Source organism: Carcharodon carcharias, chromosome 30 (assembly GCF_017639515.1).
Source record: "Carcharodon carcharias isolate sCarCar2 chromosome 30, sCarCar2.pri, whole genome shotgun sequence".
Lineage (NCBI taxonomy): Eukaryota > Metazoa > Chordata > Chondrichthyes > Lamniformes > Lamnidae > Carcharodon > Carcharodon carcharias.
Window position 1 is genome coordinate 16,708,066 of NC_054496.1, and position 22,501 is coordinate 16,730,566.

Here is a 22,501-nt window from a genome sequence, read left to right on the forward strand (position 1 = left end):
TGGATCCCTCTTCTCTAGAAATGAGGTGACCTGCTGGAGGTCTTTAAAATCAAGGAGGATTTTGACAGAAACAGAATGTTTCCACTTGTGAAGAAGAGCAATACTGGAGGCCATCAATATAAGCTAGTCAGCAAGAAATCAAATGGGGAATTCAGAGAAATCTTCTTTACCCAGAGAGTGGTGACCATGTGGAACTCACTACCACAGGGAGTAGTTGAGGTGAATATTATACTTGCATTTAGGGAGAAGATATGAGGAACAAGGGCAGAGAGGGTTATGCTGATAGAGTTAGATTGAGAAGAGTCTCAAATTGAGCTTAAACACCAGCTTGGACTGGATGGGCCAAATGACCTGTTTCGACACTGTGTATTCAAGGACAGCTTCCCCCAATAGGGGGTTAGCTGCTCAACCCTGTGTCCAAATTTGTGCCATAGAGCAGGGTGCCCCCAATATACTTCGTGCTGAGCAGGGAGGTATCAAGCAGCAGGTGGAAGAGAGGGTCATTTGTGTCAACAACACTGGCCAAGCAAGCTGAAGATAGGGATTACACCTTTTTGCAATCTCAGGACCTCCCAAAGCGCTTTACAACTAATGAAGTACTTTTGAAGTGCATTCACTATTGTAATTTAGGAAAGTTGGCAGCCAATTTGCACACAGCAAGACCCCATTAATGTCAGTAAGATAATGACCACATCATCTGTTTTTAGTGATGTTGGCAGAGGGTTAAATATTGGCTCCAAGACATCACGGAGAACCCCCCTGCTCTTTCCCGTAATAGGACCCTTTATGTCCACCTGTGAAAGCAGATAGGGCCTTGATTTAACATTTCGTTCCAAAGCCAGCATTTCTGACAGTGCAGCACTCCCCCAGTGCTGCACAGGGAGTGTCAGCCTAGATAATGTGCTTATGTCTCTGGAGTGGGTCTTGAACTTACAATCCTCTGATTATTGAGCTACTGCTGACAGAACAACACAAATGTTCTGCCCTGTTCTCTGTACCATTCTGACTTCCTTTTCTTCTTGGCTACAGACTCCCGTGTGATTACTTCATCTCCTAGTGACTGACAGAAGATCAGAGGTCAAGATGGCAGAGGTGCTCCAAATGAAAGCGAGCTTCCCTGGTATGTACAATGCATTCAAATCAATATTAAGTTAAGGTGATAACTCGATAACCAGCTTGGCATAAATCTAGGTTTGTTCAGACTTGTGTGACACATGGGGATGATTCTAACTTAACCTGCCCATCGGGAAAGTGGTGGGATCTGTGTACACCACTAGTTTGATGAGCAGAAATTGCTGGAAACACCCAGCAGGTCAGGCAGTATCAATGGAGAGAAACACACAAGTAACATTTTAGGCTGATGATCTTTCATCAGAACTGGTTTTATATCCAGACCAATTTTACTCACTCTTGAAATCGATATTGAAATGGAATGTAAAATCTGTCTTTCCACCTGAACCCAAGGATATCCCATCCAGAGAGCTGAGTTAAAACTGCTCCTGTAGTCTCCAACAATTGCCTTTATGTGAACCTAAAGATGTTCTCCTGAACATTACGCCCAATTTTAACTCTGTTTAAGCGAGTGGGTTTTGTGTGTGTTAAAATCAGGCCCTATAGGTTTATATATCTTCTTAATGAAAAATAAAAGCTACATACACAAATTACACAGTGAAGCTTTTCAAACTTAATATGCATCAAATGTATTTCCATAATGTAGAAAATTAAATTAAAAGTCACTTTCAATTAAGATTATATGTGGGCAAGGGCTCCAAATGCATGGTAGAGCTTAATATTTTGCATATTTGTACAAGTTACATCATATTGCATTAAATGTAACAGAGTGATTTCACATTTATTTATTAAGCTCTCTAGCTTAGTGACTAAACACGCACATAATGCTGAATCCTACAGACCACAGGGTCCTAGATTTAATCCTGGGACTGTGGTGAGCTTACTGAGCCCCAGTGATTGAAGAGTAATCTCAGCTTGTGCCCTTGCCCCCGCTCACTATCTAGTGACCTCTGCCAGAGAGTGTGTGTATGTGTGGTTATTGGTTCGGGACAGGATCAGGCTGTAATTCTTTCTGGCCCTCCCTGGTCCTCTATTGAGAGATAATGACCAAGCAGTCAAGATTGGAAAACTGGGGAAAATGGTTGCCACATCTAACATGTCGTAGCCAACAGCATCTTTCAGAATGTCGTGTGCATCATATCATAGAATCCTACAGCACAGAAGGAAGCCATTTGGTCCACCATGTCTGCTACCGAATCTTTGGAAGAACTGCTCAATTATTCCCACTCCCCTGTTCTTTCCTCATAGCTCCACAAATCTTTCCTTTTCAAATATTTATCCATGTTCCCTTTGCACTGTTATTATCAAATCTGCTTCTGCTGCCCTTTCAGGTAAGGCATTTCAACAACTCGCTGCATAAAATAAATTCTCCTCATCTCTCCTCTGCTTCTTCAACCATATTTTCTTTGGTTACCAACCCTCCTTGCCAGTGAAAACTATTTCTCCTTATTTACTTTATCAAAACCCCTTATTTTGAACACCTCTGTTAAATCTCCCCTTGAACTCTGCTGTAAGGAGAAATAACCCCACCTTTCTCGTGTCTCCATGTAACTGAACCCCCTCATCCCTGCTTTCATTCTGGGCGGATCTCTCTCTCAGCCCTCTCCAAATCATAGCATTGTAAAGGGTTACCTCACAGCAGGAGGCCATTTGGGCTGTCATGCTCCCCGGAAGAGCGACTCAGCTAGTCCCACTCTACTGTCTTTTCCCTGTAGCCCTGCAAATTTTTCCTCTTCGGATAATTATGCAGTTTCCTTTTGAAAGGCACGATTGAATCTGCCTCCACCACACTCTCAAGCTGTGCATTCCAGATCCTAGCCACTGGCTTCTTCAGAGTGGCAATGTACCAGGGTAAATGAACTCTCTGTGGCGATATGAAATAGTCACTCACTGATGCAAGAAACACTTTAAAATTAGTAAATCATTTGTGTTCCTTTGCTTCTTTTGCCAATAACCTTAAAATCCGTGCCCTCCAGTTTTTTATCCATCCGCCAATGGGAACAGTTTCTCCCTATCTACTCTGTCCAGAACCCTCATGATGTTAAACATAGAAAATAGGAGCAGGAGTAGGTCAATCGGCCTTTGAGCCTGCTGTTGAACACCTCTATCAAATCTCCTCTTATCTTTAGAGGAAAGAAGATTAACAGTCTCAGCTTTGCCAATCTATCCTCGTAGTCTCTCACCCCGGAATCATTCTTGTAAATGTTTTCTGCACCCTTTCCCATACTTTCGTTTTTCTCCTAAAGTGCGGTGCCCAGAATTGGATACAACCCTCCAGTTGAGGCTTAGCCAGTGTTTTATGAAGGCTCACCATAACTTCTTTACTTTTGTACTCTTTGTCTCTGTTACATCGTTCCCAAAGTGTGGTAGCCAAAATTGGACAGGATTGTTCCAATGTATGTGAGTTTCACTGGCAACCTGTGACCACAGCTCCCCGGATATTCCCAATTGACAGTCTTTACCAGAAACATTCCCATCTGTTCTGAGATGGGTATTCTTGTTTGAACCATCCTCCTTCATCCTTTTGAAACCAGTGTTGCTTTCTGGAAGGAAGTAGTATGCCTGGCCTGGCTTATCGTTCTTATTGAACAGACACAATGTTGACCTTTCATGTTGCTCAATGCTGTCTTCTTGTTGTTCTGCTTCACAATCCTGGCTGAATTTTTAGGGGCCTCTCCATGTGTTCTTGCTATGCCCCCTGTTGAGTACGACTTACAGTGTATGTGGAACGGACAATATTTCCTAGAGACTTTGTCTGTCCACTATGTATGTTGCTTTCAAGTTCTCATCCGCGGTCAATAGCTGAGGCTCTGCACCGATGCCAGAATTGGCCTTTGGGTGCAAGTCTCCGATCTTTGCTCTCGCTGGATGGCGCCTCCTCCCCCCTCACCCACCCTCACTACTCCCACCACTGTGTCTGTCAACAGGATGAGTTATTCTGTTTGGTTGGTGCAAACACTGGTGAGCTCAGTTCATGGCTGAGAGGGAGAGTGGAATTTGGACAGACAGACTCTGTTGTCTGTATTGTATCTCCCAGCGAGAGCGGTTACTGAAAGGCAAGGAGGATTTGTGAAGTACTGCACTCAGAGGCCAGAGATAAGATGCTACACCTGAGGTACAGATTTTAAGTGTCACCATGTTGGAAACAATTTTTTTTAAGTTGAAACCAAGATGTCGGTCAGTGCAGTGAAAATGTTTTTCTGTTTAGGTCATTCCTGATTGTACTAAAATGCCCTGAATCACGAGGGTAAAAAACCTTAGGAGTTCAATGCTTCAGAATGACATCGTGATACCAGGGTGAATGTACTCTCTGTGGCTCTGTGGAAAAGTCAGTCACTGATACAGGAAACACTTTAAAATTAATAAACCTTTTATGCTTCTGCAACTGAGCAGAAACTTATGATGTGTAGATAGAGAGTTAACACTTCCAATCTTTTGATATGGTTGCATTCATGCTTTCTTGATCCCTGTCCCTCTCTTTCTCTCTTCGGCTCTCTCTCTCTCCCTTCTCTTTTTCTCTCTTGTCTTTGCCTCTTTCTCTTTCTCTGCTTCTGTCTCGACAATCATGGTATGTTCTCTCTCTGAATATATACAAGCGCAGAGGAATTTCTAGCAGCTGACTATATCATGCGCTCCAGTCCCTATGAAAGATGCCAAGTTTAAATCTTAATTTCAAATGTTGCTCAGACTAATTTTTCCCCAAACATAGAGCCATGAAGTCAATACGGTACAGAAAGAGGCCAAACAGCCCCTTGAGTCAATGACAGCACATGAGTTCTCCTTTCAGTCTGACTCTCACAGTAACCCAATGTTACCCATATGGAGTAGGGAGACCTATTTGGACTGCTCCTACCTCGCAGTTCCATTTATCATGGAACCATGAGGAAATTGTAATAGGAAAGCAAAATATTGCGGGTGCTGTAAATCTGCAATATAAATAGAAAATGCTGGAAGTAGTCACCAGGTCTGACAACATCTGTGGAAAGAGAAACAGAGTTAATGTTTCAGGTCTGTAACCTTTCATCACAAGTTAGAAATGTAATAGCTTTGTGAGCAAGTGAAAGGGCAGAAGGGGAAAAGTACAATAAAAGGAAGGCCTGTGGTAGGCGGAGGATGGGAGAGATTAAATGACAAAAGGCTTCATGGTGCAAGGCCAAAGGGAGTTGTAATGGGACAAGTAAAGAATTAAATGGTGTCTAGAGAAGGTGTGAATGGCAGGATCTTGAATGGATAAAATTGCGGTTATTTTTAATGCGCACACCTGTCATAAATGATAGCCCACTCCTATGATTTTCTTGCTGTGTCTTCCAGGTAAAGTTAACCTTTCAGCTGGTTCAGAAGTCAAGGATAAGGATCAGACTTTGCCCTACTCCGTGGAAACTCCCTATGGTTTCCACCTGGACCTGGACTTTGTGAAGTACGTGGATGATATTGAGAAGGGGAACACGATCAAGAAGGTTCACATCCACCGGAAGCCGAGAGGTTGCAGTTACACGGGGTCCTGGTGGACTTCCACGGAGTCCCTCTGCTCCAACGCCAGCGCTGACAGCCGGCGCTCCTCTGTCTCGTACTGCGGCCGAAGCATGTACACCCCTTCGTGCAGCTTTTCCGGGAGCTACAATAGGCCACCACCACTGATGCCCAGCAGTTACAACGCGAGGGTGGAAAAGACCTTGCTGGAAACCAAGAGGCGGCTGGAAGAGGAGCCCCTGGGGTGTGGGGAGGGAAGGAGGCCACGATACACCAGCCTGAGCAGCCTGCACAGCAGTGTAGCGGGCTCCACCAGCTCCCTGGCCGGAACAGGCCTGCAGACCCAGTCGTCCACAAGGCTCTCCTCGCACAACGGGTCACAGAGTGCTCCCTGTGGCCAGTTCACTCCGCTGAGCTCAGGCTTGGTCACGCCCTCCACCCCAAACCCGACTCACTTGCACAATATCCGGGAGCAGATGGCTGTGGCTCTGCGAAGGCTGCGGGAGCTGGAGGACCAAGTGAAGATAGTTCCTGTCCTTCAGGTGAAGATCTCTGTCCTTCAAGAAGAGAAGAGGCAGCTCAGCGTCCAGCTGAAGAGTCAGAAGTTCCTTGGCCACAGCATGGGCTTTGGGCCACAGAAATCACTGACTGCACCCAGCAAGCCCAAAGGGGAGCTTTACATTGACCTACCCGAAGAAGATAGCCACCAGGGCAAAGCAGAATTGCCTCTATCTCCAGTGCTCAAAAAATCGCCACAGGGTAACATCGGGAAACTTGAAAAGGACAATTCTAAACAAACCAAAGACACCAGGCCAGGTAGTTATGGAACTGATGAGAGTTCAAGGGTCAAAGTGACAAACGGAAGCCCAGCTGAGGTCAGGAGCGTGGGTGTTTGGGTGCGAGAAAAGGACCTGGGAATATCCCCCTCATCACTACAGCTAGAGGTAGAGCATTATCGTCATGTCACGGAGCTTCTAACCAAGAAGATCTCAATGTTGGAGAAGCGACTGCAGGAAACCACTAGAGAGCTGGAGGCCGCTCACCGGAGCATTGAGGGCCAGAAGAAAGAGATGGCGGATAAAGGGCAACAGGCAGACATCTCAGTGACAGCTAGCACTGGAGGAGCAATCCTGGGTTGGTCAAAGCAACCACCAAATCAAGACAGGACCTGGAGAGCTTCACCCGAGGCAGACGTCCAATCTCAACCACTCGAAGGCAAGGCTGGTAAAAGGGGAGGCCTTGTCCCAGGCGGTGACAGGAAGGACCGGTTGGTTCAGCTCGTACCACAGCGGTCAGTGGGCGTGCAAGTTAGCCACTTTGGATATTCTCTTGGCGAACAGGCGTGCAAGGATCTGATTCAGAACAGGGAGCAGCCACAGTTCACGCATCTGCAGGGACAACCGAAAGAGATGCCCTATTCTAAGGTGGACATAGCCCAGGCCTCGCCCAGCGGCAGCCGGCACCCTGCCAGTGCTACGGCACCACCTGCAACCAAACTGGGCAGCAGCTTGCATAGTGGAGGCGAAGCAGTGGTCAGTGAGGAGAGGGTGGGGCCTACCTCTGACACACCATTTAAGGAGGTTGCAGCCAAGGTGGTGACCTGTACAATTGTAACAACACTTGCGTCCACATGCGAGGAAGTGAACTCGGTGATGACCACAGCAAAGAGTATGAAGCAGGTGAAGACGGGACCGAGCGGGGCGGAGCTAAGGGAAGCTGTAGAGCAGCTCACGCAAGGTAAGGTATTAAAGTGAGTGTGCTCTATGCTGCTATCATTGATTGTTGCACAGACCACATCTAGAGTACTATGTGCAGTTTTGGGCTCACTTAAGGGGACAGATACTTGGATTGGAGGCAGTTGAAAGACGGTTCACTCGGCTGATTCCTGGGCTGAAGAGGTTGTCTTATAAGGAAAGACTGAGCAGGTTGGGCCTCTACTCATTGGAAAATGAGAGGTGATCTCATTATAAGATTCTGAGGAACTTGACAGGGTGGATGCTGAGAGGATGTGTCCTTCCCTGGAGGAATCTAGAACTAGGGGGCACAGTGTAATGATAATGGGTCTCCTGCTTAAGATGGAGATGAAGAGGAATTTCGTCTCTCAGGGGATTGTTAGTCTTTGGAATTCTCTACCCCAGCGAGCAGTTGAGCTGGGTCATTGAATACATTCAAGGCTGAGCTAGACGGGTTTTTGATTGGCGAGGGAGTCAAGGGCTATGGAGGACAGACAGGAAAGTGGAGATAAAGCCACAGTCAGATCAACCTTGATCTCATTAAATGGCAGAGTAGGCTTGATGGGCTGAATGGCTGACTCCTCCTATCTCTTATGTGAGGAGTTAAGATAACATGTAAACGTGGTGTTATCAGCTTTCAGTTTAGTTTAATTTTTACAAAAACAGTTGGAGTTTTGCCCCAGATGGAGGATGATTCTCCCATGAGCCCAAAGCAGGGGTTTTGCAATTTCAGCAGCAGAACAAGGGAAAAGCAATGAGAAAAATATTGGAACAATGCAGGAAAACAGCGGATCTGCTTTCCAGAGACCTGACAGAAGAGCTGATCCAGCAGGGTGCTCAGAACCATTGGATCTGACTGACTGACTCTCCTAAAATAGCAGCTCTGGAAAGACAGGGGAGCAGAGATGGAAAATGGACACAACATCCGCTCAGCATCTTCTCAGTCTGCCAGGACAGCCTGCAGTCAGAGCCTGAGACATAACCGATCATTCCAATACAATGGTGCTGGGATCAGCAATTGCATCCTGTCAACCATCAGCATCTTCTGACAGGAATCAACATACGCCCCCCCCCCCCCCCCCCCCCCATCACCACCACCACCCCCCACATCACCACCACCACCCCCCACATCACCACCACCACCCCCACCCATTGGAACTGCTGCTCCCAAATTTTACCGGACTCCCATTTCCTGTCAAACTCCAGCTCACTCATCCTTCCCATGAGCTCCTCTCCCTGCTGCTGGGCCACTTCCAGCTAAATCCTCCTCACTGCTTCCCTGGATCTGCTTCCTCCATCCCCACCCACCAGGTTCCCCTTCTTCCCTCCTCCCCTCCTTCCCTCTTTCCCATTCCTATCCCATATATCTTTCCCCCACACCCATGCTGAGTCTCTCTTCCCCTCTCCTCTCTCCTGCTCCCTCTACCTCACTCCCTCCTCTGTGTCCCTAATTCCCACTCCCCTCCCATATATCTTCCTCACCCCCTCCCCTGGGTCCCTATTCCCAACTCCTCTGCCTGACTCCCTCATTCCCACTCCCCTCCCCTGGGTCTGTCTTTCTCACCCCCTCCCCCCCGGGCCCTCATTCCCACTCCACTTCCCCTGGTCCCTCCTAACCAATCCCCTCCCTTGGTCCCTCCTTCTCACCCCCTTCCCCCATCCCTGTTTCTCACCCCCCTCCCCTGGGTCCTTATTCCTCATTCTCTTCCCCTTCTCCTAGCATTCCTGTATTGAGAATATCTGATCTGCTGAGCATCAGCAGCTGGATAGTGGCATTGCAGCTTGCTCCAGGATTTATCCTGACTTGTGTTTTACTGGGACAGAAATTCTGTCCGATCAGGGTGAATAGGAAGTGGGTTTAATCATGGGAGTTTATGTGGATAGAGCACTTTATCAACTGGAGTGCATTATGAACCTTTCCATTGATGGGCGATCACTGGGTCAGGCAGGGGCTAAGACAATGAATTTTCAGCTCTGGGGAATTGAAACCCAGCCCAGATCAGTGGGGGAAGGAGTCTCGCTCCATGCTGAGAGGTCCCAATTAAAATAAGATTGGGCAGCCTCAGTTTAGTTCCTATATGCAACAGACACGAGTAGAAAGCTGGCCTGAAATGAACACTAACCTGCAGCAGAACACACCTTAGCTGAGTTTTGGAAAACCATCCCACCACTGAGGTAGGAGGCATTATTCCGAATGTGGGATTGAGGAACACTTAAATGACCATCTAACACTCAGAAACTGAACATTTTCTTAATCCATTATTCATAGCGTGCACCCCCAGGACAGGTACAGCATGGGGTTAGATACAGAGTAAAGCTCCCTCTACACCGTCCCCATCAAACATGCCCAGGACAGGTACAGCACGGGGTTAGATACAGAGTAAAGCTCCCTCTACACCGTCCCCATCAAACATGCCCAGGACAGGTACAACATGAGGTTAGATACAGAGTAAAGCTCCCTCTACACCGTCCCCATCAAACATGCCCAGGACAGGTACAACATGAGGTTAGATACAGAGTAAAGCTCCCTCTACACTGTCCCCATCAAGCACTCCCAGGACAGTTACAGCACAGGGTTAGATACGGAGTAAAGCTCCCTCTACACTGTCCCCATCAAACACTCCCAGGACTGTTCAGCGCAGGGTTAGATACAGAGTAAAGCTCCCTCTACACTGTCCCCCATCAAACACTCCCAGGACAGGTACAGCACAGGGTTACATACAGAGTAAAGCTCTCTCTACACTGTCCCCATCAAACACTCACAGGGCAGGTACAGTACGGGGTTAGATACAGAGCAAAGCTCCCTCTACACTGTCCCCATCAAACACTCCCAGGACAGGTACAGCACGGGGTTAGATACAGAGTAAAGCTCCCTCTACACTCTCCCCATCAAACACTCCCCGGACAGTTACAGAGTAAAACTAGCCAAGCACCCCTGAACTTCATGCTCAGAGGAGTGCATTCTTAATGTGATATATGTTCCTGCACTAACATGGAAGAGGTAAACACAGGCAGACTGCACCAGAAAGATTTTCTTGAAGGGAGGGGTCCAGTTGCAGTCCAGATGGATCTTGAATTAGACGCTGAGCGATAGAACCTTATCTTATAATTTTTCTTATATGTCAAGCCTCTCGAGAAGACCACAAAGCTGACCCTGCTGCTCCCTCCAGACGCTCACTCAATGTCGCTGAGGCTCCTCGGCATTTTTTGGCTTCCAATGTTTGTAGCTCTATAGAGATGCTACCGGAGCAGCTCCCCACCCTGAAATCAACAGCCCCCCAACACCAGCAGGGGTGTCTGGCTCCGGTGAGACAGGAGGATTCCGTCCCATCTGAGGATGATTTGACAAGGCCAGGTAGGTAACCCTTCAGTCTACTGTATTAACCCTTTCACAGGTTTGAGCCCCTTTTGTTCTTGCCACGTTGTGGTTTGGATGGTTGGTATCAGGAGGAGAGCAGCACAGAGCATAATGGATTGTAGGAAGATTGCAGCAGCTGACGTGCCTGAGAAGTAGCTCCCTGACTGGCTCGAATAGCAATTGCCCTGGCTACTATGGTCCGAAGGTACTGGGTAGCAGGCTTGCCTGAGTCACAAGATGCGTATTCAGGTCCCACTCTGGATTCCTGAGCGCATTATATAGACTGACACTCCAGTGTTAGTACTGAGGGAGTCCTACAACATTAGAAGTGCCATCTTCGGGATGAGGCTTTTAAGCCAAGTGTGCCCTCTCAGGTGAACATAAAAATTTTTTATGTGAAGTAGAACAGAGGCGTTCCCCCCTATGCTCTACCCCACATCCTTCAAAGAGCTGATACAGGTATGATGGGCTAAGTGGCCTCCTGTGATGTGCCCTATGTGTTCATGAATCTACGACAATTGGCATGTTGGTCTTTATTACAAGGGGATTGGAGCAAAGGGATAAAGGAGACTTGCTACAGGGTTTCGGTGAGACCACATTTGGAATATTGTGTGGAGTTTTGGTCTCCATGTTTAAGGAAGAATGTATGTGTATTGGAGGTGGTACAGCTAAGGTTAATTAGATTGACACCTGAGAGAGGGGGTTGTCCTTTGATGAAAGGCTGAGAAAATTGGACCTATATTCTCTGGAGTTTAGAAGAATGAGAGGCCATCTCATTGAATTATACAGGATTCTGAAGGAATTCGGTAGAGTACTTACTGTGATTGTCTCTGCTGGTCGGGGAGCCTAAAACATGGGGGCTCAGTCTCAGGATAAGGGGCCGATCATTTAGGACTGAGATGAGGAGAAATTACTTCACTCAAAGGGTTGTGAATCTTTGGAATTCTCCATCACAGAGTGTTGCTGATGCTCCTTTGTTGGGTACATTTAAGGCTGGGACAGACAGATTTTTGGCCTCTCAGGGAACTGGAGGATATGGGAAAGGGCAGAAAAGTGGAGTTGAAGCCTGAGATCAGCCACAATCGTGTTGAATGGCAGCACAGGTTGAACAGGCCATACAGTCTACTCCTGCTCCTATTTCATATGTTCTTGTGAGTTGGGGCTGGGATCCTCACAATGCCAACTCCCTCTGAAGTAAAGATCTTTTTCCCTTTCTTTTTCCCCTCAGTTTCCCCACAGGGAGCACAACTCAAGTCCATCATGAAAAAGAAGGAGAGAGGAGCAAGTCCTGAAAGCCCTCCGACAAAGAAGAGCCTTCAGTTTATAGGAGTGAATGGCGGGTGAGTTACCACAGTTCAGTGGTACATTCCAACTCTGCTGGTTTAGATCCCCTGGCTCACAGTTTTGATCAGAAAGACCTTTTATCGATATTCTCACTGAGTTTCACTCTAAACAGGCATCTGACATATTCTTCAGATGCAGATGGTTTTTAAAAATTCATTCATGGGATGTGGGTGTCGCTGGCTAGGCCAACATTTATTGCCCATCCCTAATTGCCCTTGAGAAAGCGGTGGTGCTCGGAAGGTGAGCTGCCTTCTTGAAATGCTGCAGTCCACATGGTGTAAGTGCACCCACAGTGCTGTTAGGAGAGGAGTTCCAGGATTTTGACCCAGCGACAGTGAAGGAATGGTGATATATTTTCAAGTCAGGATGGTGAGTGGCTTGGAGGGGAACTTCCAGGTGGTGGTGTTCCCATCTATCTGCTGCTCTTGTCCCTCTAGATGGTAGTGGTCGTGGGTTTGAAAGGTGCTGTCAAAGGTGAGTTCCTGCAGTGCATCTTGTAGATGGTACACACTGCTGCTACTGTGCGCTGGTGGTGGGTGGAATGAATGTTTTTCAGAAGGGGTGTCAATCAAGCAGGCTGCTTTGTCCTGGATGGTGTCGAACTTTTTGAGGGTTGATGGAGCTGCACTCATCCAGGCAAGTGGAGAGTATTCCATCACACTCCTAACTTGTGGTGGACAGGCTTTGGGGAGTCAGGAGGTGAGTTACTAGCCGCAAGGTTCCTAGCCTCTTACCTGTTCTTGTAGCCACAGTATTTATATGACTAGTCCAGTTCAATTTCTGGTCAATGGTAACCCCCAGAATGTTGATAATGGGGGAGCAGCAATGATAATGCCATTGAACATCAAGGGGCAAAGATTACATTCTCTCTTGTTGGAAATGGTCATTGCCTGGCACTCATGTGGTACAAATGTTACTGCCATTTGTCAGCCTAAGCCTGGATATTGTCCAGGTCTTGCTGCATTTCAATATGGACTACTTCAGTATCTGAGGAGTCGTGAATGGTGCTGAACATTGTGCAATCATCAGTGAACATCCCCACTTCTGACCTTATGATGGAAGGAAGGTCATTGATGAAGCAGCTGAAGATGGTTGGGCCGAGGACACTACCCTGAGGAACTCATGCATTGATGTCCTGGAACTGAGATGATTGAACTCCAGCAACCACAATCACCTTCCTTTGTGCTAGGTATGACTCCAACCAGTGGAGAGTTTTCCCCCTAATACCCATTGACTCCAGTTTCCCTAGGGCTCCTTGATGCCACACTCGGTCAAATGCAACCTTGAAGTCAAGGACTGTCATTCTCACCTCACCTCTCGAGTTCAGCTCTTTTGTCCATGTTTGAACCAGGTCTGTAATGAGGTCAGGAGCTGAGTGGTCCTAGTGGAACCCAAACTGAGGATCAGTGAGCAGGTTATTGCTAAGCAAATGCTGCTTGATAGTCCTGTTGGTGATCCCTTCCATCACTTTACTGATGAATTAGTGCTTTTTACCCCTGCTACAGAGTAAAACTAGAAAAAATTGTTAACTAATACTGGTGAGCTGGTTATAATCTTAGTCCTGAAGTTATACCCAGAGTTCCCTCCGCAACAAGTTCCTGATCTCACCCATGTTATCATAGGGACTATACTCGGCTGAGTCAAGCACTCTGCAGGGTGTACAGAGGGCCTGGGGTAATATGTGGGTGGGGAAAATAAGTAATGGACTTAGCTCATGTTGAGATCAATTCCAGAGGCCTGGAGCTGGTCCTTAAGTCTCATGGCTAGGGTGAGAATCACTCTGGGAGCAGACTCTGCAACCCTTCCAGAATTTCAAGTTATTAACTCTTTCATTCCTGAATAAATAGAGACTTTGTACTGTTTTGTGATCCATTCCCTCTGAATAACCAGGGGCTTTGCAACGTTATACAGTGAGTGATCCTTACCCTACTGAATAAGCAGGGACTCTGTAATGTTACACAGAGTCCATACCCTGGGGAGCAGTGCGTTTATTATCCAGCTATTTTGCACTCAGTGGCTGATGTAAGAGCCACAGACTTTTTTAAACCAGAGTTACTGGTTTGATAGGTCACTCCCTTGCGGTTACAGATCAGGCATCCCAAATGAAAGTACAGCCGATCTTATGGTTTGATGCTGTCTTGTACTGTAAATGCTGACACTATTATTTCTGCTGGTTAGAGTGATCTGTGCTTGGGGGAGGATCATTAAACCATAGAATGGTTGCAGCATAGAAGGAGGCCATTGAGCATGTTGTGTCCATGTGACTCTCTGCAAGAGCTAGTCCCACCGCCACCACCTCCCCACTTCCATCCTGCCTTTTCCCCATGGTCCTGCAAATTTTTCTCTTCAGGTAATTATCCAATTCTCTTTTGAAAGGAATGATTGAATCTGCCTCCACCATACTCTCAGGCAGTGCATTCTGGACCCTAACCACTTGTTGCGTAAAAAATTTCCTCCTGCTGCCTCTGGTTCTTTAGCCTTAAATCATGTCTCCTGGTCCTTCCATCAATGGGAACAGTTTCTCCCTGTCTACTCTCCAGAGCACTCATGGTTTCAAACACCTTTCAAATTTCTTAATCTTCTCTAAGGAGAATAGCGCCAGCTTCTCCAATCTATCCACATAATTGATATCCCTTATCCCTGAAACCATTCTCATGAGTCTTTGTTGCTCTCTCTCTCTCTCTCTCTCTCTCTTCTCTCTCTCTCTTCTCTCTCTCTCTCTCTCTCTCTCTGTCTCTCTCTCTCTCAAGCCTTTGCTCTCTTTCAAAAGTGTGGCCAGAATTGGACTCAACCCTCCAGTTGTTTTATAAAGGTTCACCAAAGCTTCCTTGCTTTTGGGCTCTATGCCTCTATTTATAAAACCCACGATCCAATCTGCCTTTTTAATGAGTTTCTTAACCTGTCCTGTCACCTTCAATTTGCACGCATACACCCTCCAGATCTCTCTGTCCCTGTACCCACTTTAGAACTGTACCCCTTTATTTTAAATTGCCTCTCCACTCTCTTCCTTCCAAAATGAATCACTTCACAGTTCTCGGCATTAAATTTCATCAGCCACATGTCTGCCCAGTCTACCAGCCTCTCTATGTCCTCTTGAAGTCTGTCGCTATCCTCCTCACAGTGCACAATACTTTCAAGTTTTAAGTCATCTGCAAATTTTGAAGTCGTTCCCTGCACACCTAAGTCTGTGTCATTGATACAGATCAAGGGAAGCAGTGGTTCTGATACCAACCCATGGGGAGCCCCACTGTATACATTCCTCCAGTCCAAAAAACAATCCAACACCACTACTCTCTGTTCGCTATCACTAAGGTAACATCATATCCATGCTGCTCATGTCCTTTCTATTCCATGAGCTTTCACTTTGCTGACAAGCCTGTCATGCATGTGGCACTTCATCAAATGCCTTCTCGAAGTCCATGTACACCACATCAGCCACTCTACCCTCATCAGCCCTCCCTGTTACCTCATCAAAAAATTTAGTCCAGCTATTTAAACACAATTTGCCTTTATGAAATCCATGCTGGCTTTCCTTAATTAATCCACATTTTTAAAACATTTTTCAATTTTGTCCTGGATTGACATTTCTAAAAACATTCCCACCACAGACATTAAACTGACTGGCTTATAGTCGCTGGGCTTATCTTTATGCCCTTTTGAACAAGGATATACCATCTGCAATTCTCTGGTACCAACTCTGTATCTAAACAGAATTGGAAGCTTATGGCCAGTGCTTCTGCAATTTCCACCCTTACTTTCTTCAGTATCCTTGGTACCTTATCCAGTCCTGGTGACTTATTCAATTTTATATATAGTCAGCCTTTCTAATTCTTCCTCTTTATCCAGGTTTAGCCCATCCAATCTCTCAACCATGTCCTCTTTCACTATGACTTTCACAATGATCTAGGAATCCTATTCTCGATCACTATCCCGGGATCTTGTCCTCGATCACTGTCCTGGAATCCTGTCCTAGATCATTACCTCTGGATCTTATCCTCGATCAGCCATGATCATAGTGAATGGCGGAGCAGGCTCGAAGGGCCGAATGGCCTACACCTGCTCCTTGTTTTTATGTTTCTATGATCACTATCCCGGGATCCTGACCTCGATCACTACTCCAAGATCCTGTTTTTGATCACTATCCTGGGATCCCGTCCTTGATCACTATCCCAAGATTCTTTCCGTGATCACTATCCCGGGATCCTGTTCTCGATCACTATCCCAAGATCCTGTTTTTGATCACTATCCTGGGATCCCGTCCTCAATCACTATCCCAAGATTCTTTCCGTGATCACTATCCCGGGATCCTGTTCTCGATCACTATCCCGAGATCCTGTTCCCAATCATTATCCTGGGCCCCTGCTCTCGATCAGTTGCCTGGGATTCTGCTCCTGATTAATAACTCCTGTTGCAACAGGTAAGTATATGGAAAGGATTGGGTTTCCTGACATTTCCTGTTTTTGTTTGAAAATGAGGAATGGTCCAATGGATAAGCTCCAGTGAGTGGGGGCATTTGCTCAACATGGAGCTATATTCTGGCATTGTTGGCTCGTTTGGGATATGAGACATGGGACAGGGGAGGGACGGCGGGGATAGATAATCTGGGGGAGAATAATCATTTGAAAAGATTCTTCTGAGCCTTAGTTTCTTTCTTCTAGATATGAGTCAACATCTTCTGAAGAATCCAGTTCAGAGAGCTCATCAAGTGAGTCAGATGGTGAGAGTACCGAGAGTGATTATCATGAGGCCAGTGAGAGGCTCCCTGGAGAACAGGCAGAGAAAACAGAGACCAAGGGGACTCCAGCGGAGCCTGTGCAGAAAACCGAGAGTGTGCGGACACCAACAGAGACTGTGCACAAGACTCAGACCGAGGGGACTCCAGCAGAGACTATGCATGAGACTCAGATGCAGGGGACTCCAGGAGAGACTGAGCACGAGTCTCAGACCGAGGGGACTCCAGCAAAGGCTGTGCAAGAAACCGAGATTGTGGCGACTCCAGCACAGTGCACAGCAAGATCAGAAAGGGAGGAAGAGGTTCAGAATGTAGGGAGCGCAGAGTATGTGAAGGAGATGGTGCAGAGAACGGAAGATAAACTAGAGGCAACAGTCAAGCAGGGAGAGGACAACCCAGAAAAGGCCAATCGTCATGAAATAGAAAGTTCAGTGCAAGAAGCAAACTGCAGCACGTATGTAAATAAATTTTCACTTTTAATTTTTTAAGAATTTCATTCTTATATGAGCAAGGACAGTGCTGTGAAATATCAATTGTCCCATGTTATTCATTCAGTTGCCCATCAAACACTACCAGATCAGGTACAGCATGTGGTTAGATACAGAGTAAACCCCCCCCTACACTGTCCTCATCAAACACCCTCAAGACAGGTACAGCACTGGGTTAGGTACAAAATAAATCTCCCTCTAGACTTTACCTGAGTTCTGATGAAAGATCACCAACCTGATATGTTAGCTCTGTTTCTCTCTCCACAGATGCTGCCAGACCTGCTGAGTATTTCCAGCACTATCTGTTTTTATTTTATCTGAGAAGAGATGTCTTTATTTTGATAGTTTGATATTTCCCATTCCTACCTGTCCTTGATCCCTCGCTAAATGGAACAGATAACATAGTACTGAGATTAGAGTGGTTTGTGCTGAGAATCTATACAATGAATTGGAGTATTAGGTGTCCAGGGCTGAAAGGGTTAATGTCTGGGACTGGAGAAACAGTACCACCCACATGATGATACGAGAGAGAGTCACATAACTAGGAGTTTAGAAGGAGAAAGCTCATGTCTTAGAATAAGAAACACCTGTAACCTTGTATATCTGTGAATAGTTATGTTCATCCAATAAACCAGTGAGTGATCAGACATCCCTATGTCTCTGCAACCATTCCTTAGCCAGTCACAAGAATTGCTAAGACTGTCCCAGTCTTATGTCACAACAGGTCCTGACATGTGAATTCAACCTCAGACCCCAGTATTGAAATCCTGAACCCAATCTGCCCAATTGGTTTCTTATAATTTGAGTGGGAATTCCAACAAGAGCTGTGAGGACATGTACTAGAGGAATGTCTCTTTTTGGGTGTGATGTCACAGGTTTAATACCAATGGAACATGGTTGCTCAGGATTCAGCAAGTCCAAAGGTAGTGGGTTCAAGTCCCACTCTGGAGCTGTGAGCACAAGTTCTAGGCTGACACTCCTAGTGCAGTGAGTAGTAAGTGCTACACTGTTGGAGGTCCTGTCCTACAGGTGAAACTTTAAATCGTGGTCCCATCTGTCTTCTCAGGTGGACATATAAGATACTTTTATATCTCAGTGTCCTGAACCAATAGTTATTTCTCAAGCAGCTGTTATACTGCAGAAAGTCAGTTGGCGAAGGTTAGAACTGGGGCCAATCTTTACATGCTTGTATATTTAGTTACAGAGTTACACAGTACAAGCATACACCTCCTAACCCAACCACCATAGTTTCAGTCTGTGTGTATTTAATTGGGAATCAAGTGAGTCACTAGTTAATGCCCACTGCCTGCATACAATTAAATGCAATTAATATAGAATTAACACCAACATTATTAAAAACAGAATATCTGGTTATTATCATATTGCTGTTTGTGGGGACCTTACTCTGCACAGATCGGCTGCTGCATTTTCAACATTACAGCAGTGACGATAATTCAAAAGTGTTCCACTGGATGTAAGTGCTTTGGGATGCTCTAGGGCTGTGAAAGGTGCTATTTAAATGCAAGTATTTCTTCTTTCTTTCAACCGGTAATGTTGCCGATAACAGCTGAGGGGCCGCTTTGAGGGGTAGGATAGGTACCTGTTGCCATGAGATACTTGCTGTGTTTCAGAATGTGATGGCACAGACTCCTGTGTAATCCCTCGCTGATCTATGACTTTCTTACTTTCAGGTTTGAGCTGACTGAGGGCTTGGTGTCAGCCTGCGTGACTCTGCAGAAACACCTCAATGATCCAGGCCGGTTCACAAACAAAGACATGGTATGCTACCTTGCTGTTTATCAATCTTCCCAGCCACTCTCCCCTCATGCAACACCAAGTGATAAGCTCACAGTGTGTTTTCTCTGCACACCTTCAGTTAAGTGCCTGATTATTCTATAGACCCAGAAGCAGCGTGAGAGGGATCTAGCTGACAACGCACTCCTCTTAAGGAATAATACTGCACAGGGGAAGGCCATTCGACCCATCGTACCTATGCCAGCTCCTTGTAAGAGCTCTCCAATTCGTCCCACTCCCCCTACTTTTTCCCCATAGCCCTGCAAAATTTCCCTTTTCGATTATTTATCCAATTCCCTTTTGAAAGTTATTCTAGAAACTGCTTCCGCCACCCTCTCAGGCAGCACTTTCCAGCATTATTTTATACCTGAATCCTCTAGTTATCAACTCTGCTACCGTTGGAAGCTGTTTCTCCATCAAAACTCCTCATGATTTTGAACACCTCTACAAAATCTCGCCTCAACCTTCCCTGCTCTAAAGAGAACAATCCCAGTCTCTCCAGATAACTGAAGTCCCTTATCACTGGTACATTTAGGGAAAACTCCTCTGCACCCTGTCCAAGGCCCTAATATGTTATGCTAAGAAACATACTTACATTTCTGACTGGACAGGTTCATCTTTGTTACTGTTGACCAAAATATGTTCAGTATTAATTTTGAAATAGTTTCACGAGCAATGTTAGGTATTTTTGCGATGATACTTATGACATTAAAATATTTTGGGGGTCGAAGGGGTGATAGGGAGGACGGAAGAGGGATTCAAAGCGGGAGGTGTTTTGGGAGGTTAAGAGAGGTTTTTGCAATGGTAAGCAGGTAGAATGGGAGCATGCGTTGAGAGTGTATTTTGGTGGGTTAATTGGCTTGTGTTGAGGGTACTGGATATCTTTGCTGGAGGTATCTGGACAAATTAGATAAGGAGGTTGGGCATGTTTGCTAAAGAGTATCTGGGCAGGATAGAAATAGGGGTATCTGGGAAGGTTAGTATGGGGCCAGCTGGACAGGTAAGAAATAGGGGAATCTGGGAACATTAGAATGGGGGTATCTGGGCAGGTTAGAATAAGGTGGTATCTGGGCAGGTTAGAAATAAGGGTTTCTGGGCAGGTTAGAAATAGAGGTATCTGGGCAGGTTAGAAATAGGGGTGTCTGGGCAGGTTAGAAATAGGGGTATCTGGGCAGGTTAGAAATAGAGGTATCTGGGCAGGTTAGAAATAAGGGCACCTGGGAAGGTTAGTATGGGGATATCTGAGCAGGTTAGAAATAGGGGTATCTGGGCAAGTTAGAATGGGGGTATCTGGGCAGCTTAGAATGGGGGTTTCTGGGCAGGTTTGTATGGGAATGTCTAGGCAGGTTTGTATGGGGGTATCTGAGCAGATAAGAATAGGGGTGTCTGGGCAGATGAGTTAAGTGTGTTAGGACAGTTAGAGTGGGGTATATAGGCAAGTTGTTTGAAATATTTTGTTGGGGGTGTTGGCTGCAAATTGTTAAGATGTATTCAATTCCTGATGAATTCCTTCTTCAATGCCCTGCAGAGAGTGAGCTATCTCAAGGTTCAGCAGGAGTGGCTTTTAGTGTCAAGCCCGAAGACAGCGGATCCTGAGGTGGTGCGTCGACACCTGGCTGTGTTTAAGGCAATGTCGCCAAATTTACTAGAGCTGATAGTCAACATGGCTGATGGCAATGGAAACACAGCTCTTCACTACACAGTCTCTCACTCCAATTTCCCCATCGTCAGGTTGCTGCTAGACACAGGTATAACCTTCGCCTCTTACCACAACTTGTGTCTCTCATTGCCACACTGTGTTTCTCCACTAGGAGAGAGTATGAACCTTATAAACCCTCCACTTAGGAACAGCCTAAGGTATTGCTTTACCTGTGACTATGCTGGAACCTGGAGGGCTAGATTTGGGACAACATCTGGTTCCAGATCCCACCCCATGCCGGAAACAGTCAACAGACACAATTTTTGTAACAAATACAAATTAATAGCCAGAGGCTGCACTTTGCCATCTAGTTAAGGACAGTGGGTGGACTTCCGACACTGGAGGCTTAATAGGAACTTCCTATGGCACTGAGCAAGCAGCAGTCTGCCAAGGTGGGTAAGGGAGAGAGAGGGCACCTCAAAATGGAAGCTCCTTGTCAGCACTTTGAAAGCAGTCAAAAAAGTCAGACCTCCTACAGCTGTCAGGCCACCACTGAGGAGGGAGAACCCACCCCGAAGCCAGTATTCTCGAAAATGGCTCGAGGACAGAATGGTGCTGGCAAACTGGCACGCCGGCCATCAGTGCGCAATTCTGGGCCCACCCACCTCCAGTGCTGCCCCCCATCAGCCTTTGAAAATCCTGCCTCTAGCCCCTCCTCCAAGCTGCCCTTGACAAGGTGTCAGCTCAGTGGGAGCACTCGCCCCTGAGTCAGAAGGTTGTGGGTTTAAGTCCACCCCAGAGACCTGAGCAAAAAAATCTAGGCTGACATTCTATTACAGTACTGAGTGAATGCTGCACTGCTGGAGGTGCCGTTTTTCGAATGAGGCGCTAAACCAAGGCACGTCTGCCCATTTGGGTGGATGTAAAAAAATCCTATGATCACTGTTTGAAGAAGAGCAGGGGAGTGCTTCCTGGTGAATATTTATCCCCCAACCGACATCACTGAAAGCAGGTTATCTAATCAGTTGTGGAATCTTGCTGTGCGCAAATTGGCTGCCATGTTTCCTAGTACATTACAACAGCGGTGATTCATTTTGCTGTAAAGCACTTTGGGACATCCTGAGGTCATGAAAGGTCCTTTGGAAATGCAAGTTTTTTTTGCAAACAATCCCTCTGTCCTTTAAAGTTTTAAACTATTGCACCTAGTTGGATCTGGTGGTGCTGACGATCTGTTGGTGGTGTGCTGTGTATTTAACCTGTGCCGACTCCTTCCTGTCACAGGCGCCTGCAGTTTGGACAAACAGAACAAAGCCGGTTACACAGCCATCATGCTGGCCTCGCTCGCTGCTCTCCAATCCGAAAGCGACATGCAGACCGTGACACAGCTCTTCCGCCTTGGCAATGTCAACGCTAAAGCCAGCCAGGTGGGTCAAAGGTCGAACCAGCACTCTCCATCCATTTTTCCCCCTCCCTCCCCCATTGTCCAGGCATGAAGCTGCGCCCACCCTCGCACCTGACATCAACAGGTCATGGTGCTTAGTGAATGGTTCGTGACACCTCCGATTTCCATGATGCATTAAACCGAGGCCCTGTCTGCCCCCTCAGGTGTGTATGACAGACCCCACGGTTACTATTTTGAAGAAGAGCAGAGGGGAGTTCTCCCCAGTCTCCTATCCCTCAGCCAACATCAATAAAACAGATGATCTGGTCCAAACTTAAGGAAGGCTATACTTGCCTTGGAGGTGGTACACTGAAGGTTCACTAAACTGGTCCCTGGGATGAGGAGGTTGTCCTATGATGAGAAGCTGAGTAAATTGGGCCTATATCCTATGGAGTTTAGAAGAATGAGAGGTGATCTCATTGAAACTTACA

The 22,501-nt window shown here is 46.5% G+C and overlaps 1 protein-coding gene across 6 annotated transcripts in view; it reads left to right on the plus strand.

Annotated features, from left to right (window-relative positions):
• kank2 (KN motif and ankyrin repeat domains 2) overlaps window positions 1-22,501 on the plus strand; it is a 110,969-nt gene that overhangs the window by 79,564 nt on the left and 8,904 nt on the right. For 5 of the 6 annotated variants that reach the window (XM_041177120.1, XM_041177117.1, XM_041177116.1 and 2 more), the window contains 8 exons: window positions 1,030-1,120; window positions 5,383-7,278; window positions 10,396-10,629; window positions 11,861-11,972; window positions 16,635-17,162; window positions 18,888-18,975; window positions 20,519-20,738; window positions 21,911-22,053. In XM_041177120.1, the coding sequence (XP_041033054.1) occupies window positions 1,084-1,120; window positions 5,383-7,278; window positions 10,396-10,629; window positions 11,861-11,972; window positions 16,635-17,162; window positions 18,888-18,975; window positions 20,519-20,738; window positions 21,911-22,053 (3,258 nt within the window). In that variant the 5' untranslated portion in view covers window positions 1,030-1,083. The remainder of the gene's footprint in view (window positions 1-1,029; window positions 1,121-5,382; window positions 7,279-10,395; window positions 10,630-11,860; window positions 11,973-16,634; window positions 17,163-18,887; window positions 18,976-20,518; window positions 20,739-21,910; window positions 22,054-22,501) is intronic. The other variant, XM_041177121.1, reaches the window with a different exon arrangement.